Source organism: Lepidothrix coronata, unplaced genomic scaffold, assembly GCF_001604755.1.
Source record: "Lepidothrix coronata isolate B3197 unplaced genomic scaffold, Lepidothrix_coronata-1.0 Scaffold139, whole genome shotgun sequence".
Lineage (NCBI taxonomy): Eukaryota > Metazoa > Chordata > Aves > Passeriformes > Pipridae > Lepidothrix > Lepidothrix coronata.
Window position 1 is genome coordinate 696,391 of NW_016690319.1, and position 12,090 is coordinate 708,480.

General features: G+C 35.3%; 1 protein-coding gene across 2 annotated transcripts in view; it reads left to right on the top strand.

The window, feature by feature from the left end:
* The window catches only part of KCNH8 (potassium voltage-gated channel subfamily H member 8), a 179,414-nt gene that overhangs the window by 96,297 nt on the left and 71,027 nt on the right, over nt 1-12,090 (top strand). For both annotated transcript variants that reach the window (XM_017827407.1, XM_017827408.1), the window contains 2 exons: nt 6,319-6,476; nt 11,857-12,064. In XM_017827407.1, the coding sequence (XP_017682896.1) occupies nt 6,319-6,476; nt 11,857-12,064 (366 nt within the window). The remainder of the gene's footprint in view (nt 1-6,318; nt 6,477-11,856; nt 12,065-12,090) is intronic.

Sequence of the window (12,090 nt, forward strand, 5' to 3'; positions counted from 1 at the left end):
ATTGTTCATCTGAATTCTAGTCATCCAGCTAAATCCATAGGACTTCTAAAAAATAGCTTATTTCAATGGAGATGCAATGTACCTCTAAAATGTGTTTCCCAAGCCCTGTGACTGTCCACACAAGCCGAATGGAGTTGTTTGCACAATATTCTGAAATGCTAATGGCCAGGAGAAAATGTTATTTGGGGTTACACACAAAGAAAAATAGGAGGGAGAGGTATATTTGACAGCCATATTTTGCTGTTTAAAATGTACAGTTGCTTAAGGACTAATTCTAATCCTTTTCCATAATTTTCTTTAATGATCATGCTTCTCAATAAGATTCTTTTTTTTTTCTGTTTAAGCTGTGGAAGAGAACAATTTTTTCTACTTAACAAAACACCATCCTGGTAGTACAAAAGGGGGTCTTGATATTCTGTTTTAGATTTCAAGTCCATTCGGACCTAAACATCATAACTTGGTATACTTAATTTCTTTAATTTCTAGCAGTATAAAATTTGGTCTGTGTGCTTCTTTCTCACTGTTACTTACGTCAACACAATACGACTGAGACTTCAGTTGTATGTAGTTTTATATGACCTTTCAGTTAATAAAGATTCTGATAAGAATTAAAAATTTTTACCATCTAGTTCAGTCTTAAAGATAGTACATTTAATCCAGTTATTAATATTAATTTCTGTTTGGCTAAAGCATGTTTTCCTGAAGAACATCAGCTCTTCTTCAAAGACCCTAGAGGAAGAAGAATTCACAACTCTATTCCCCTGTGGCTTGTAAAGGGCATATTTCTATTTGTTTGGGGTTTTTTCATCAAGTTGCAGAAGTGACATCTTGTTAAGTATTTAGTAGTCCTGTTGTTTCAAAATGTTGCTACCTGATGATTCTTAGTTAGGGCACACTGGATTATCAGTTAGGCATCCAATATGACACAACCATACTTTTCTGCTTCATCCCAAAATTAGATTAGAAGTATTTATTGAATACATCCGTTTTTCCCACAAGATTATTCATAGCTTTTCTCATAATGGCATCCCACTACTACAAAGGAACTAAAGCTGCATATTAGAATTTCCTTCCTAAAACTGTAATTTTTCTTCCTCCTGGCTACCAGCGATTTCTTTCTCTTTCCCAAACAGGTCTTGATTTTGATGTCAAATTTTCTATAGTTTATATGTTCTGTTACTTAGTATCTGTTCACCATTTGATATATCTTTATTAAAAAGAAAAAAAATGCTGTTCCTTCAGCAGCTGCAATAGGCTGTTATAAAGACATTATTTTGATATATCATTATTTATATAGTATGTATTTTATTATATATTATATATTTATTCTATAAAGTCCTTACATTTTGGTTAATTAGTACTTAATCTCTGTTGGTTTTATTCTTGCAAAATTTATTTGACTTCATAGTGCCCCAGGTTCTTAAGCAATGGTGTATAATCAGCGTTATTTTCCTTTCCTCTCCTCTATAAACCCACTGCTATCTCCCTCACCTTATCCTGTCAGCATCTAAAAGAAAATCATCACGCTAATGTGGTAATAGACATCTGGAAGGAACACGTTGAGTTGAAAGATCACACTTCCATTTGAATAAATTGCTCCTAGGAGATTTACTAGGAACATCTAAGTTTATATCAGCAGTAGAAAAGAAACAATAACAGTTGATATAGGGACAGGTAAAATGTTCTTCAAGCAATATGGTACTAATATTTCCCGGAATCTTTCCTAAAAGCTCTCTGGCCAGATCCTAATAACATTGTCCTTGTATAATTAAATAACATTCTCTCAAATAATCAGATAGATCAAAGAGCTTGGACTTTGGGAAAAGTATTGCTAGCCAAAGACAATCCATGTAAAATCGCATAAAGGAAAATGAAAAAAATAAAAAAAATTAGAGAAGAGTCAGTCACACCATCTAGAAGAGGGAGGTGGTGTAGGTAACTGTCTGCTCTGAAGACCAATGGGATTAATATACCTAAATCATCTGAGTTTCAAGCACAGGACTGAATGACTGCAGTCCAATAAAACATCGTGCGTCACCCAATCCCCTGGTTACTGCTTATATGTATACTACTTGCCCTAAAGGTACAGGATTTTTCAACTTCATTTACTTCCCAGTAAAAGAGAGTTAAACTGAGGTATATTACATAGCATTTGCTGAAATCTAGAAGTGTGTCATGGATAGTTATTGAATCACCTGACTAATCCTAAACAGTAACTTGATCATATGATTGGTCCCAGCAGGTTTGGTTTTGGTTTTTTTTAAATCAAGTCTAATGAGAGAAAAACCTGTTATCACATGAAAATCAACCGCTTCAGGTAAAATAATCCAGTTTATGGATGAAGAGGTTCAGCTGGACACCAAATTTTTTCTTTTAAAAGGGACTAGGAATTGAGATTATACAAAACACATATTGTTCTCTTGAAATTGTAAAAGCGGTATTATACTGGAAATTATTTTAAGGATTAAGAGATTAGCTTGGTGTGTATCAGTTTATGGTTTTCATTCCTGTTATATTATTTAGGATAGCAATCTGCATTATGCACCAAGTAGAATCTCAAATTGTTTTAAGTAATTTTTTTCCCTTTGTTGAACACCAGTTTACACCGATGTTTTTATACCATTCACTGAGTGAATGTATCTGTGTGTGAATGTGTGCACAATAGAAATCTAGAAAGGGATGGCTTGGTAGAAGAGGTGGCATGTCATATAGAGCTTTACTTCAAGAGAGGTCACAAAACAGTTTCAAAACCCTAGGGCTTGCTTAGGGTTCCCAGATCTCTTGTTGCCAACTATGAAATAAGTTGCCTTTTTTTAGGAATTGAGCTATCATGCTAGGGCATGGATTTTCACACTGGAAGCTTATGAAAAAGAAAATTGTCATGAATAGGGGAGTTAGAACACTCAAGGAAAGTAATCATTTAGAGCTTTTCGGTTAGGTCACATTACTGGCTTCAGAAATTTGAAATGAAAATATTACAAAAGCGTGTAGCCATGGTAATGGTAAACTTGGAAAACATTAGGGTAATATTGGTCCCAGTTTTCTGGTGATTACTGATGTGCATACTGTATAAGAGCTTAGTTGGAGGAAAATGTATAAATAAATTAGGAACTGCAACTGCATATAGATAACAATTTTAAATTCATTTAATGGCTGAAAAAACAGGATTTTTTTTTTTATAAAAATGCATTTCCTTTAATCTTTCAGTGTATCTTTGCATGAGATTTAGAGATACCACATTTCTTACAAGATTTTTTTTTTTAAATGGATGTGTGCCCATACCTTATCAGTAGTGGAAATAATAGACAGAGAATCCATGCAGATTGGGCTAGTTAGCCATGGGATCCAACCAGAAGACAAATCATGGGATTTCACAGACTCACTGTTTATTTTCTCTGGGAGCATCTTAGGGACTTATTGCCTAACAGGGCTTTTGGTTTTTGTTGTGTGGGAATGGTAGAGAAAGGTGATTGGTCTGCAGGCTAAAGAGAAGGAGGAGCTGGACTCAGAGGAGCAGGACTCAAAAAGCAAAAGGGAGTTGCATCAACAGGCAGTTGTGATCAAGAGGGTGTGTGGAGCAGAAGCCCATTTTTGGACACAATATGTACAGGTGATACGATTTCTTATTCCAAGCCTCTTGAAATTGGAAATCTTGAGTTCTCCCTGTGGAGTGCTTTCAGGTCAAATTCACCTTTGTCTTCGACAGAAGCAAAATAACTTGCTTCTTGACAGACTGACACTCTTCGCTTAAGGTCCACACAGGCTCACCTGCACAGCAGTGATTGGGGAAGGAGGAGATCCTAACTGGCTTAAGATGCGTGAGTGTTTAACACAAAGGCAGTACACAAGGTGTATCTATGCTAAACACACTAAAAACCTCTGTAAAAAAAAAGAGATCATGAGAGTCATGTTTATACATGACTTAAGGGCCTTCCTTAAACCCTCTAAACTTGCACTAAAGATTTTGTTGTGCTCTTAGAAGTTTCTTGACTCAGGAGTTCTGTTTTTTTTTTCCTTTACAGCTTTCTCAATAAGTACTTTAGCACAGTGGTTAAGCTGTAAATAAGGCTGCTCAGAAGAAATTGTTTACACTCAAGTATAGCTCAGAAAGCTGTCAAGAAATACATGAGATGGATCACACCTGCTCTCCATCCTATGGGCTTTTATCTAATAAGTTGGATGCAGAAAGAGGCACTTACCCTTTCCTATCTGATGTTACATATATATAACTATTATCTGGTGCTGTTGTCCTAAATTGCTTTGATAAGAAGGCAAAAAGAGGTACAGTGCAGAAAAACCTCTAATATCTTCAGTCTTGAACAGTGAATTGCAGTGCACATTGATAAACCTTTGGTGTACTGGAAGTCTTAAGGGAATTTAAAGCACGAATTTATCTCCATTTCTGTTAAAGTTTTAGTTATTCCATAAATGCTAATGTGCAATAAGTAAGCAAATCCTTTTTCTGACTTTGATAACAACACTTTGGAATTTCTGAGACAAATGAGAATGAGAAGTTTCAAAATACTAGTGATGTAAATATCCATGTCTTTCTTACCTCTATCAAGCAAATCTGCATGAAGTAGTTATGTATGTGACTGGTGCTACCATACTGATCTGTAAATGTGAATATTAACCAACTATCTCTGTGAAGCACCTGTGGAGTTAAACTGACTCCCTTGTCAGTGTGAACCATATAAAATTATGCTATTTTCCCATCTTAACTGTATTATTGAAAATTTCATAACATTTTTGTAGCTTTAAGAGTGCAGAGCCAGTTGAGACTACTTCGTGAGGTAATCTAAAATTTTTATATCTCTGATATTACTTATATGTTCTGTTCAGCCTGAGGATTTAGTTGAATGAAAACAGTAGTTCTTAAAGCATGAACTTGCCATACCTCAGTCCATGGAACTAGATAGCCTTGAATATGTGTGTTGGTAACTTTATGCTAAGGCTTTGCACGAAACCTTAAAGAATTTGCAGGATCAACACTGTGCAAAATGAGAATTCCCCCAAAGATTTCATTAGTTTAGGACACTCAATTCTACTGGGTCAAAGGTGGCAGATATCAAATTGTTAAAAATATCATAGGTTCACTACTAGCAGTATACAGGTTAACGAGTATGTCAAATGATCATAGCAGACTGTCTAGCTTCAAACTGCAGAAGACAGCATAAAAAGTTTATGCTAGTGAAACCTGGCAAGTAATTATTTTCCAAATCCAGAACTGGGCATTTGATCCAAATGCATCCTAAAGCAACCTTTCCTGATACCCCAGAGAAATGATCCAGCATGATCCTCTCTGTGTGCTGAATCTCCCTCTTTCCCCTCAGTGGGGAAAAAAATTGTTACCTGGCTTTTTGGATATTATGGCTAACAGGCTTGAAGATCTTACTTTACTCAGTCTTAATGTAGCCTACCTAAAGAACATGTAGAGAGAAATGCAAATCAATCTTTTTTCCCTAAAGCTGTCTTGCTGTAAAACATCAGCCTTAATGGTTGGCTGCACTCTTTTCTGACATTGCAAAAGTTATACAAGTAGTTCTCACTAATGTTAGTAGAAACAGGGTGCATAGCTTGAGGACAGATTATAGTCTTTGTCTTGTAGGACATGAAAATAATTGAGACTCTGTTGTCAAGACCTGAGCTTTTCTTCGAGTTTTAATGTGTTTTAGCAAGAGACGTCAAAAGTATATCTCATGTTGAAAGACACTCATCCTGTATTGTTAGATAGGAACATACAAAATGCACAAGCCACCAAGAAATTCATATCACTTTTGTGGCCTCCACCATAGCCCAAAAGCCTTTTGTTAAAGTGTGTTCAGCAGTTTTCAGTTGATAAACAAACAGTTATTCTTGAGGATGACATTTGTCCTCTGTGCTGGAGGACACTAAAAGAGTTTTAATTACACTTTTTAAATAAAATAATTAATGATCTTTTATTTCAAAAGAAATATAAATAAATTTTATGGGCAGAAGTCATAGTTTTATTTTTCATTAAGAAAAATACCAATATTTGGTACAATTTAAAGAGCAATGAGTGTGGGTGGTGTTTTTTAATTCAAGCTCCCTTTCAAATCAGTGAGTTATAAATGTTTTAAACATTCTGTTTACTCCTTGCAAAGAATCATACATCAATTAGTTAACTCTATGTATGTGGATCTCTTACCACTATGGGTTTGTTGTTTCTGTATTAGATTCTTCATCTGGTATTCGTGATGCATAAGAAAAACAATCAGTGTTATGCTGGATTCCTGGTGTTGTCCCCAGGAATCAAGAAATCACTGTCTCTGATTCTGTTCCTTCTTTGTTAAGCAGATATTATTTTAAATTTCCGAACAACATATGTCAGCAAGTCTGGCCAAGTTATATTTGAAGCAAGATCTATTTGTATCCACTACGTGACTACGTGGTTTATCATTGATTTAATTGCTGCACTTCCTTTTGATCTTCTTTATGCTTTCAATGTCACTGTGGTAAGTACTAACCTGTCTTTTTAATTGTTCTTTTTTTTTCAAGAGATGTTTGTTGATGTGTTTTGGGTTTTTCCCCAGATCTGGAAACTAAAACATAATGAACTAAAATATCTTGCTGTCTTTTTCAGCTTTGTGGTGTATTTTCATATTGGATGTACCCAATTTTTAATTCAATTATCATTACTTTGTAAACAGCTGCACCTATGTTAGCTTCATGTTTAATTACACAAACACAGTTTTCTATGGCTTTTGCTCCCTTATGCTTCATAAATTCAGTCCTTAATTTTTCCAGATTCATAAATTTTTACTGTGGTAAAGTAACTCATTGTTATGTTCAGCATTCTTACTCAGCCAGGAATCTTCTTTCTCTTTACCTCTGGGCATTCTAGTGTAAAAATTACAGCATGATTACCAATTTTTGTGTCTTCTAACACCTTTTGCTTATAGTTGTTGCTAACTTTGGCTTTAGTTTCAACTCATCTTTTTTAAAAATGTGATGACAAAAGGCTTAATCTACTTTGAAAAATGTTTGTTCTAACATCAAGTGATGTCACAATCATGACGTGTTGTTGTTTGTGTTGCTTACTTATGCTAAGATAAAGTTTTTTCTTCTGCTAGCCCTGCTAGATTTAGTAGAGTAAGAATCTACTAAGCAAAATTAGAACAAACAAGGAAACCAACAACCCCCCTGCAAAAACCAAAAACCCCTCCCCCTCCAAATCAGAAAGCTTAATTTTTACAAAAAAAAGGTTAGTAGAGGTTTCTTAATTTTGTGGAGCTTTGCCATAAGAGACTAAGGTTTTTAGCTGTCCACTTTCTAATTCTCAGAATTTTGATCTTTCCTAAAGAGATCATTTAGTTCCATTTCCTTCAATTAACTTCGTTTTCATTCCATTTGTTACTTTAAGAACCATCAGTCTGATGCTAGTGCAGTAACTGTTAAAACCAGACAGTTAATTGTTCCATATTCTTGAATCACTGTTTTTTTATAACCAGTGGATAATCTCTATATACATTACTATCTCAGTTTATCCCTTACATTAAAACAAAACAGCTAGCATAACTCTGAATGAATTTTTCATTAAATGAACCAGGTTTACCCTTTCCTTCAAGGAGAAAAGTAAAAAGACCCAAACAAAAATCAACAAAACCCCAAAGCAAAACAAACAAACAAAATAGCAACCAAAATCCCCATCTTTGTTTTGTTCTCCATTGGAAGGACTGATATGCTTTCCGTACTTAATTCTGGAAAAGAAAGTATTATCCAATAATAATTTTTACAGTTAAAATGTCACAGTTTTAAAAATGCTACTGTAACATGATTAATATACATCTCCTGACTGTTGTACTTCTAAACGTTTTCCTATAATAAGATCTCTAATATGGTGATTAAGAATATCTGGGTACACTGAACTGCCCTCTCTTAGTAGTGAATACTAGCACTAAGCCCCAGATAATAAATGATATATAGCCATGCTGATTTAAAATTAGCATTGACTGACAGGCGTAGTTTCCTGACTGTTTCAAGAGGTTAAACACCTTGTTAAAAATTTTTGCAGGGTCCAATCTGCTTCCTTCATTGGCTGTGGCCCAGCTTTGGTAACTATCTGCTATATGGTAAAGACCCCCTCAGAGTAGAGAGTCAAGGGCCAACCCTCTCTTCCCTCTGGTAATTGAGAGCAAATCCAGAATTTTGGAGTCTGCACTCCGCGTTCACCCCAGCAAACTCCATTATTTGTTATCTATGTGATTCCTCAATGGGAACACAGTACCTTACTGCATCATATTTCGTATCATGACAAGACTTGGCAACTGTTAATATAATCCTCAACACAACAATCACTATTGACGGTTTCAAGAATGGGGGGAGGTGTCAATCACATTCTGCTGTTTTCAGACTTTATGCTTTAATAAGCCATTTCCTCATGTCTGTTCTCAGATTTTCACTTCACCGACTTTCAGATGTTGCCTCAACAGAACGGTGAGAAAGGGCATCAGGGAGCATCTCAATCCTTTGCTGTTCAGGCCCCGGCACAAAGGCCAAACCTTTAGGGAAGCTCTAGGTATAGTGCCATACATACCTCGGTATGTATGGCACGTATATGTCATACTCCAGTTGGAAGATTGATGGAGCCAGAGTGCATGTAAATGCTGTGGAGTCTTTTGCTATCTTTGGATATATTTTGAAAGAAAAAAAGTGAAACTGTTTTGAGTTGGCTCTACTGCCTTTACACCTTGGAGGGATTCTGCCCTACCATTAAATCAGGGACTCTTTAGAGGTCTGAGACCATGGGTGCAATCCTGCTTAACCTCAGAGCATGCCGAGACCCCAGTTACTTCCATCATTGTGTTCATCTAACATAAAGGATCCTTTAATTTGTGGAAATGTGTTGTCAAATGTTGCCAAAGTAAAAAACAGGCCATTAAGCACTAGTTATAATGATTGAATTTACTCCTTTCTGAGTAACTGTTGATTAGAGCAAGAGTATCATTTTTTGAGAAAAAAACAACTAATCAGGTGGACAAAAATGATAAAAAATTCTTGTTTCCTTATTAATTCTTTTTTTTGGTGGGAGATGATTCTTCTGAGGAGAGAATTTAATCAGTGGTTTGTGGCAACTTTATTCTCAGTACTTCTCAGGACTATGCTGATGGAGTTTGTGTTAGTCTCAGATAAAATTTTGTCCCTGTCATTTTGACAGAAAAGGGTAAACCCAGCTAGTCTGAAACGATTAACAAAGTGGAAAATTTTGATGATTTTATATCTGTGGGCAAAACAAGATCTATGCAGGCACAAGTATGAGTGCTGACTCCTCATTTTGTCTTTCTAAATTTGTGGCATAGAAAAAGAAGCTGCCTGATGGCATTTTAGATCTTCCAATGACATATTGGACAGAGTACCAGAAGAGTGTTTGGCATGACTAATGAGAAAATGCTGTGTAATAGCATATGATTAATTACATCTGTGTTAAAATTTATGCTAGAAATTATTTTGAAATGAGGCAGTCCTTAGGCCTTAAAATGAAACATATCTCCACATTAAAAAGAATATTACAGTGTATGATTCACTGTCTTTATATCTACCAGCATTCTGTAGCTTAATAAAAATGGTCAGAACTTAGGCAAAACTGGCAGGGCACACTGTAACAGTCCTTTTGCAATTTCTTATTTATAGGAAGGTAATAAAAAAATAATTTCACCTAAGTTATAATTATTTGGTTGTGATATAGTAGAACATAGGTTCCCATGTAAAGATGAAGGCTTCAGTGTGTATGCCATAGCACACATACAATCATTATATACACAATCATTATACATATGTTTATATATTGGTACAACACCTTTAAAAGTCAGTCATGAAGAGGGACCCATTTATGTTATGAGTGCACATTTAAGTGCATTATGTTATGAGAACCATGTTTGGCTCAAACAAGCTGATAAAAGGGAAGAAATGGGACTTTGGGAAATGAACTACCACAGAAACAGAGGCAGTTGGTATAGTTATGTATCATTCATAGAATAATTATAATTTAAAAGTTATATGATTGTTTTAATACAATCGTAGCAATTACTCCAAATATTTTGCAGCCTTCTGCCCCAGACTTGCAGATGTTCTTGGGCTTATGACCACAGACATAACTAATTCTCTGACACTGTGGATGGCATAAGATGGAGAAAAGAAATGCAAGAAGAAAAGACCTTGTAAATGTTTGTGTGCTCCAATGTCAGATCTTACTCTGCAGCAGTGAACTTAAAAATATTTTTAAAAAGTGTCATGTTTTTGTTGATTTTCTTTTTTTCTCTGCTATATACATGAGAAAAAAATGCAAAGGTTCTTGAGAAAAAAACAATAAACAATGGGCAGTAAAAGAAGCTCATGGGAGAATTACTTATGCATTATCAAAACTGTAGTAACCAAAAAAAAAAAAGTTTGTAGATTTTTTTAATTTTCTTCTTTTCAGATTTCGCACCTTCTTAAATCCTGAGATTGGAATAAAATCAATGAGTTGTTAAGTCTTTGAATAAATAAAATATACCCCATGTTGCAGAATTTATTAGTCATCTTGGACTTAGCTGTTAGTGAATGTACACCTATAAAATTTAGATTTCAGATTATTAGTTTTGATAACAGAAACAGAAAGGTTGAGCTTCAGGTTATTATGGATTAGCAAAAGCAAATGGATATTGATTGAACTGTGCTTTTAGACTTTCTTTTCAGAGAGCTCATTACTGTGCTCTGGGAGGGCTGTGGGAAGACATGTCAAGTCTGATGTTATTTTTCTAGCTGATGCATGTATCCTGTATCAGCCAGGATATAAGTAGGCATTAATCCTAATGTCTCGTTAATAAAGGGGGGAAAAAGCAGCTTACTGTTAATGAAAATTATGGTTATTTAATCTTAAAAAAATAGAAGTATTTGGATCCTAATCTGTATATTTTTTGCTAACTCAACCCAACAGCTGAAACATGAGCCAAATACATACCATGCAAAACTGGGACCTGTGCACACTCTGGTGTTAGATGTAGGTTGCAGGACACCCTGGCAGGGATGGGGTCATCCAGAGACTGCTTGCTTTGTGCTGAAACTCCTCCAAGGCCAAGGCCCATACATTTCATAAACTGATGTATAGTTACAATGCTGAGCAGATTAGGTGCTCCTTTTGCCACAAAAACTTGAAAGGTGATAATTTTTCAGCTAAGGATTTTAAGAAGTGGTATTAGAAGTTTTAATGCAAGCTTTTTTAGGCTACAGCTTAGTATAGAGCAGTAAAATATGCCCGGGTCCGTGAACACAGGTTTAAATCAGAAGAACAAATCTGAGTCTTCTTGAACTTCTCTGCTTCCTTGTTCTGCAAAATATCTTATATATGTTATCATCTCTTCCAGGGTAAATTATAAACTGGTTTAATCTCATAGATATTTCAGTTAGGTCTACTGTTAGAAGAAACTGAAAGTCATTGTGTGCTTGGAGATATTTACTTTGTGGTTTCATATTACAATCAAATGAACATTGGTCAGTTTGATAATTATATTTCTCTTCTAGAGCTGGGAAAAATACATTTTTCACAAACACAAATTTTTAAGCTAAATCTGAAAGAAGACTGTATAAAAAAAATTAATGGAAAGATCACCCAATATTTCAAGTTTCTTTGGTTTAAACTAGGAATAGTAATTATAGATTTACACATCAAAATTAAACACATATTTAAAAGCATCTTCTTTGATATTCTCTGCTGTCTTAAGATTTAGTCTAGTAGCTATGTAACTGTGAAGAGCAGACAAAATTTCATAGAGCTTTTGAATTTCCTTTCATTGAAGCAAGACATCTGTGTGGTAGAAGTAAGCTGCTGACAAGTTTTTTCTTTCCATCTTCTCCTAGGTTTCCCTTGTCCACCTTCTAAAGACGGTGCGGTTGCTCCGCCTGTTGCGTCTCCTTCAGAAGCTGGATCGTTACTCCCAGCACAGCACAATCGTTCTCACGCTTCTCATGTCCATGTTTGCCTTGCTTGCTCACTGGATGGCCTGTATTTGGTATGTCATAGGGAAAAGGGAGATGGAACAGAATAACCCCCTTACCTGGGACATTGGTAAGTTCTTCCATCCTACATACACA